The 6,499-nt window shown below is 59.7% G+C and overlaps 2 protein-coding genes across 2 annotated transcripts in view; one reads left to right on the top strand and one right to left on the bottom strand.

Annotated features, from left to right (window-relative positions):
• VPS37C (VPS37C, ESCRT-I subunit) overlaps window positions 1–1,650 on the top strand; it is a 3,525-nt gene extending 1,875 nt beyond the window's left edge. The window contains exon 5 of the mRNA XM_017838968.1: window positions 150–1,650. Within this exon, the coding sequence (XP_017694457.1) occupies window positions 150–854 (705 nt within the window). The 3' untranslated portion in view covers window positions 855–1,650. The remainder of the gene's footprint in view (window positions 1–149) is intronic.
• A 392-nt stretch (window positions 1,651–2,042) lies between these two features.
• The window catches only part of CD5 (CD5 molecule), a 5,833-nt gene continuing 1,376 nt past the window's right edge, over window positions 2,043–6,499 (bottom strand). Inside the window, exons 4-9 of the mRNA XM_017838927.1 lie at window positions 5,766–6,068; window positions 4,429–4,713; window positions 4,127–4,258; window positions 2,925–2,978; window positions 2,426–2,533; window positions 2,043–2,347 (exon numbers count right to left, since the gene is read on the bottom strand). Coding sequence (XP_017694416.1) covers window positions 2,262–2,347; window positions 2,426–2,533; window positions 2,925–2,978; window positions 4,127–4,258; window positions 4,429–4,713; window positions 5,766–6,068 — 968 coding nt within the window. The 3' untranslated portion in view covers window positions 2,043–2,261. The remainder of the gene's footprint in view (window positions 2,348–2,425; window positions 2,534–2,924; window positions 2,979–4,126; window positions 4,259–4,428; window positions 4,714–5,765; window positions 6,069–6,499) is intronic.

The following is a 6,499-nucleotide window of genomic DNA, read 5'->3' as shown; positions in this document are numbered from 1 at the left end:
CAAAAATCCTGGGTTATGCCCGGAATTTGCTGGTCTTTTTCCCCCCAAAAAAATCCGATCGCTCCTTGTTTGTGTGGAGTCCGGGAAAGACCGAAATCCCGAAGCGGGATGAGGGAAGAGGAGCCGAGGGATCCCGGGATGGAGCCGAGGCTGTTCCTCTCTTCCAGAAAATGGCGGAGAAATTCCTGGAGGGCGAAGTGCCCTTGGAGACGTTCCTGGAGCAGTTTGCCGCCATGAGGAAATTGTCCCACCTGCGCCGGGTCCGCGTGGAAAAGCTGCAGGAGATCGTGAGGAAGTCGGAGGGATCCCAGGAATCCGGCCGGGACTCGCAGGCTCCTCCTCCTCCTCCTCCTCCTGCTCTCCCTCCTGCTCCTCACGTTCCCGGCTCCGGGGATCCCCCACAGCCCTTCCCAGCGGGATCTCCTCCCTTCCCCCTTCCCTACAGCCCGGCTCCCGCGCTCCCTCCCGGCCCCCCGGCCCACGGGGCGCTGCCTCCCGCGCCTTTCCCGGCAGCTCCGGCTGCTTCCCAGCCCGGCTCCCAACCCTTTCCTTACCCAGCTCCCGGATATCCGTCGGCTCAGGCTCCCAGAGCCGCCTCCGGAGGCTATTCCTGGTCTCCATCCCGGGCCCCTCCGCAGCCGGCACCGTATCCTGGTCCCAGTCCGTCTCCTCCTCCTCCCAGGCCGGGATACTCTCCCTACATCCCTCCCGGAGCGGGAAGGCCGCCCTATCCCACCCAGCCCCCTCTCCCGAATTTCCCGATCCCGGCACAGCCTCCCTATCCCGGGGCTCCCCCACCCTTTGGATACCCCCCCCCTCCCAGCCCTTCCCGTCCGGCTTGGCCTGGATACTAATCCAGGACTTTCCGGGAGCATCCTCTGCTGCTTCCTTCTTTTTCTGGGGACTGAGGAACAGGTGGAATCCCAGGAATTCCGTGGGATGAGAGTCACAGTTCCAGGAGTCAGAGCCAGGTGATTCCCAGCTGGATATAGCAGGAAGGAGCAGCCCCTCAGGGCGGGACCGGAGAGGAGAAGGCTCCAGGGAGACCTCGGAGCACCTTCCAGAGCCTAAGGGGCCTCCAAAAGAACTGGAAAAGGGCTTGGATATAATGGACTGGAATGATGGGATAAAGGGGAATGGCTTCCCGCTGCCAGAGGATGTGTTTAATGGGATATTGGGAAGAAGTTCCTCCCTGCGAGGCTGGTGAAGCACTGGAATGGATTTCCCAGGGAAGCTGTGGCTACTCCATCCCTGGAAGTGTCCAAAGACAAGTCGGACAGGGCTTGGATCCGCCCGGATTGGTGGAACGTGGTTGGAACGGGATGATCCTTAAAATCCCTTCCCACCCAACCATTCCGGGATTGTCTGGGAGTCGGTGATTCCCACCCAGCCTCTGGTATTCCCGACCTCCCGCGTGGTTTTCCGGGCTCCTCACATCCCCCTTCTCAGGAAACACTTGGAGACAGAGGGAACGACAGACACCGGGAATGGGATTTGCTCTGCTCAGCACTTTATCCTACGCCCGTATCCCTGGAAGTTATTTATAAGGAGGGGTTACTAATGGACTAGGATGGGGCTTTGTGGGATTTCATGGAAGCAATTCCATCCCTGGGGTCAATTACAGTAATAAAACTGCATTAATTAATTCCATACTGGAGTCACAGCCAGTATTTCGTTCAGGAATGACGGAGCATCCGCCCGTGGGTTGATCCCTTTATCCCTTCCCGGCATCCCGACACCGGCTCCCTTTGGATTCCAGCCTTTCCTCCTCTCCCAGCACCATCTCCCAACCCATTTTTCCTGCTTTCCCCGGGCTTATCTTTCCTCAGGGACACGTTTGCTTGGGGCTCTTTGGGGTAGAAAAACAGGGAAAAATGCCTTTCCCTGTTTTCCTGTCCTGCTTTTCCCTCCTGACCGGGAGTCTGGTGCTCTAAGGAATTGCTCTGGGATATGGGAAGGAAGAGGACAAGGTGTAATTAGTACAAAAATCCCAATTTTATTACAGTTGTTGGATATTAAATATCTTGGATTCCTTCCCAGTATTCCCACCCTCCCTGGACTTGCATCCCTTTCCTTTATCCATCGGTTTGGAGCCATGGAAAAGCCGACGATCCCTCTCCAAAAGGCCTCTTAAATCCATATAAATACCTTAAGAACCCCCAGAACTCCTCCTTTTCTCCCTGGAACGCTGGGATCCCCCTGCGGCCGAGCCGGGAGACGGGGACGGCTCCTCTGGGAATCCTTTGGGAATCCTTTGGGAATCACACCCTGCGGGCGGAGCGCAGGTCGTAGTCGCTGTCCGAGGAGTTCTCCGGAGTGTTGGAATGTCGGAGCGCTCCTTCCAGGGCTGTGGAGGGGATGGATGCGGCTCAGGGGGCGCCCGGAGGGTTTCATCCCTGGAAGAGGAGCCGCTTCCAGCGTTTACCTGGATAAGCGGAGAGCTGGGAGCTCTTGGGCGGGGCCGCGGCGTAGTCGTTGTCCCCTCCCTGTCCCCGAGGCCTCGGAGCGGCGGAGCCGGAGCGGTGGAAGGAGACTGGAACACAAGGTGGGATTGGGATCGGGATCGGGATCGGGATTTGGGGGCTGGAAGGGCGGTTTGGAGGGAATGGACCCACCCCCGGGATGGGGCTGAGGGAAATCGGGTGAGTTGTATCCAACGCCAGGAATTCCCAAATCCACCCCCAGGAGTCCCAGTCCCACTCCCAGGAATCCCAATCCACCCCCAGGAACCCAAGTCCCACCCTCAGGAGCCCCAAATCCACCCCCTGGAGCCCCAAATCGACCCCCAGGATTCCCAAATTCACCCCAGGAATCCCAAATCCACCCCCTGGAGCCCAAAATCCGCTCCCAGGTGCACACATTCCACCCCCAGGAACACCAGTCCCACCCCCAGGAATCCCAGATCCCAATCCCTGCCCCCTCACCCGTCTGGTTGAGGCCCGTGGGGCCGATCCATTGGCGCTGCTTTTTCTTGGAGACTGGAAGGCAGAGGTGGGCGGAGAGCGGGAATTGTCTCTCCAAGGATCTTCCTGATCCTTCCTCCGGCTGCTTCCCCCCCGCCAGCTCCATATGTCATCCCAAATAATCCCCTCCCACACCATAATTCCCCCTCGGGATCCTCCGGCTGCTCCTTTGTGTCCACTTGGAGCTTAATCCCCCTTCCCGCTCCCCTGCTTTGTGCCCATTCCACGTGGGACAGGCTTAGGGATAATGGGAGAGGTCTGGGGATAATGGGACACGTTTGGAACAATGGGACAGGCTTGGTCACAGTGGGATAGGCCTGGGAACAATGGGACAGGTTTGGGAACAATGGGACAGGTTTGGGGACAATGGGACAGGCCTGGGAATAATGGGACAGGTGTGGGAACAATGGGACAGGTTTGGGAACAGTGGGGCAGGCTTGGAGACAATGGGAGAGGTCTGGGAATAATGGGACAGGCTTGGGGACAATGGGACAGGTTTGGAAATAATAGGACAGGTCTGGAATAATGAGACAGGCTTGGGAACAGTGGGGCAAGCCTGGGGACAATGGGACAGGTGTGGGACTAATGGGACAGGTCTGGAATAATGGGACAGGCCTGAGAATAATGGGACAGGTTTGGGAACAGTGGAGCAGGCTTGGAGACAATGGGAGAGGTCTGGGAATAATGGGACAGGCTTGGGGACAATGGGAGAGGTTTGGAAATAATGGGACAGGTCTGGAATAATGGGACAGGCCTGAGAATAATGGGACAGGCTTGGGAACAGTGGGGCAAGCCTGGGGACAATGGGACAGGTGTGGGACTAATGGGACAGGCTTGGGGACAATGGGAGAGGTCTGGGAATAATGGGACAGGCCTGAGAATAATGGGACAGGTTTGGGGACAATGGGAGAGGTCTGGGAATAATAGGACAGATGTGGGGATAATGGGAGAGGTCTAGAAACAGCGGGAGAAGCTTGGGGACAATGGGACAGGCTTGGAGATAATGGGACTGGTCTGGGGACAATGGGAGAAGCCTGGGAATAACGGGACAGGTGCGTGGACAACGGCACGGGCTTGGGGACAATGGGACAGGCCTGGGGATGGTGGGACAAGCCTGGGAACAGCGGGGCAGGTGTGGGCTGAGGATCCAGAGGGTCACCTACTCCTCTTGCGGAGCCTCCTGCAGGCGGGGGGCCCGCAGACGACGAGGAGGACGAGGAAGAGCAGCAGGGCCAGGCAGATGCTCCCGACGGTGCCGGCGGATGTGCCAGCGGGAAGTGGCTTGGAGTCCTGGCCTGGGAAGAGGACGGATGGCACCAGCCAAGACCCTCGTGCCCAGGTACATGAAAACCTACCGGGAGCCCGAATCCCACCCGGCAAGGCATCCCCCATCCCTGCCCGTTCCACAGGGCTGGGAATTCCAGCTCCCGGCACCCCACGGATCGCCCCCGGAACGGCGCCTTACACACGACTCTGGTCCAGGAGCACTTCTGGGGTCTCCCGAGGTTCCCGTGGCAGAGGTGCAGGGGGTCGATCCCGCAGGTGACTCCCATGGAAGGCGGCTCCCGGATCTCGGCGCTGGAGGTGAGATTCCCGCAGCGCAGCTCCCGGCAGAGCTGGCGGCCGCGCTGGGAGCGCCGCGCTCCGTTGTCACACAGGGACAGCCACTGGCCCTCGTGGAAAACCTGGATGTCCCCCTCGCAGGGAGTGGGGCCCGAGCCCAGCCTCCGCTGCACCCGCGGCTCGGAATCTGGGGGATGGAGCGGGAATGGCTCGGGGATAATGGGATAGGCTTTGGGGTAACGGGACAGCTCGGGGATAATGGGACAAGTCTGGAGATAATGGGACAGGTCTGAGATAATGGGACAGGTCTGAGATAATGGGACAGGTCTGGGGATAATGGGACAGGTCTGGGGATAATGGGATAGGCTTGGGGATAATGGGACAGGTCTGGGGATAATGGGACAGCCTTGGGGGCAATGGGAGAGGTCTGGGATAATGGGACATCTTGGGGATTCCAGGACAGGTCTCAGGGTAATGGGACAGGTCTGTCAGATCCATAGGGAGGGGTCAGATCCATGGGGAGAGGGGAGTCGGATCCATGGGAAGGAGTCAGACCCATGGAGAGGGATCAGATCCACGGATCCATGGGCAGAGAGGGATGAGATCCATGGGGTGCCTCATGGCTGGCTGCTGGCACACGCTCCTTCCCCCGGCACAGGGATGTTCCCGGCATTCCGCCTCATGCCATAGGGAGCGGGGGATGTGTGTGGGCCAAAGCAGAGCCGAGCACTGAGGAGCTTTGAACTATTCCCATGGGAATGCAGCATGGAAGCTCTGCCAGCTGCTGTGGCACAGCCCAACAAACCCCCGAATCCCACGGGATGGCTTCCGAGCTGGGGCAGATGGCAGGATTGCTCTGAGCCCCGTGCCTTGGATCTCCATGGAAAAGGGCAGGGAGGGGCCCAGGTCTGGGAGATGCCCACGGCTGGGGGATGCCCGAGGTATGGAATACTCTCCCAGGCAGCACCCAGAGGGGCTGATCCATGGGTGATGGATCATCCCCTGCTGATCTGAGCAGGGTTCCCTGCTCAGATTTGGAATTTGGGACACTGCCGTGGCCCCTCTCCCTCCCCGGCTCATCCTCTTCCGGCACTGCCGGGAACTGAGATTTCCTGTTTTGCCTTCGCACCCCGGAGAGGAAGAGCAGGAGTGGGCGGATGGAGCTCTGGGCGGGAACCCGGAATTCCCCCGGGATATCCCCCCCAGAAAGGCCTGGATGCTCCGAGAGCGTGCTCTCACCTGAGCAGGTGACGAAGGCAGGAGTTTTCCCCCGGGGGCTGGTCCTGTTGAAGCATTCCAGGAGGGAATGGCTCTCACAGGGATCCAGCGCTTCCCACCTCACCGGCAGGTGGGTCCCGGGCTCCGGCTCCCGGTGTCCGTGCCCGGCGGTGCCGCAGCGCAGGTCCCGGCAGATGCGGGTGCCCAGCTGTGCCCAGATGTGCGGGGGCATCCTGGCCACGGCCCCCCACAGCCCCCCCTTGTGCAGCTCCAGGAACCCGGAGCAGCTGAAGTTCCCGTCCGCCAGCCGCAGCCGGGGCGGTCCTGGAGAGGGATTGGGGGGGAGAGCAGCGTGTCAGGGATTGGGATGACATTCCTTTCCATTCCTGAGGAGAAAGTCCCTTAATCTGGAGTTTAATCGCTGCGTGGATCCCCCTGGATGGGAGCCTTAGATCCCTCAGAAAGGGGGTCTCACATCCCCTGGGATGGGGTGCTTAGATCCCCCGGGATGGAGGTCTTGGATCCTTTGAGATGGAGGTCTTAGATCCCTCAGAGTGGACTGCTTAGATCCCTCGGGATGGGGACATTAGATCCCTCGGGATGGGGACATTAGATCCCTCGGGATGGGGTGCTTAGATCCCTCAGAATGGACTGCTTAGATCCCTCGGGATGGGGACATTAGATCCCTCGGGATGGGGACCTTAGATCCCTCGGGATGGGGTGCTTAGATCCCTCAGAATGGACTGCTTAGATCC

Source organism: Lepidothrix coronata, unplaced genomic scaffold, assembly GCF_001604755.1.
Source record: "Lepidothrix coronata isolate B3197 unplaced genomic scaffold, Lepidothrix_coronata-1.0 Scaffold369, whole genome shotgun sequence".
Classification (NCBI taxonomy): domain Eukaryota; kingdom Metazoa; phylum Chordata; class Aves; order Passeriformes; family Pipridae; genus Lepidothrix; species Lepidothrix coronata.
The sequence above is the reverse complement of the archived record's forward strand: the minus strand, read 5'-3'. Positions and strand labels throughout refer to the sequence as shown.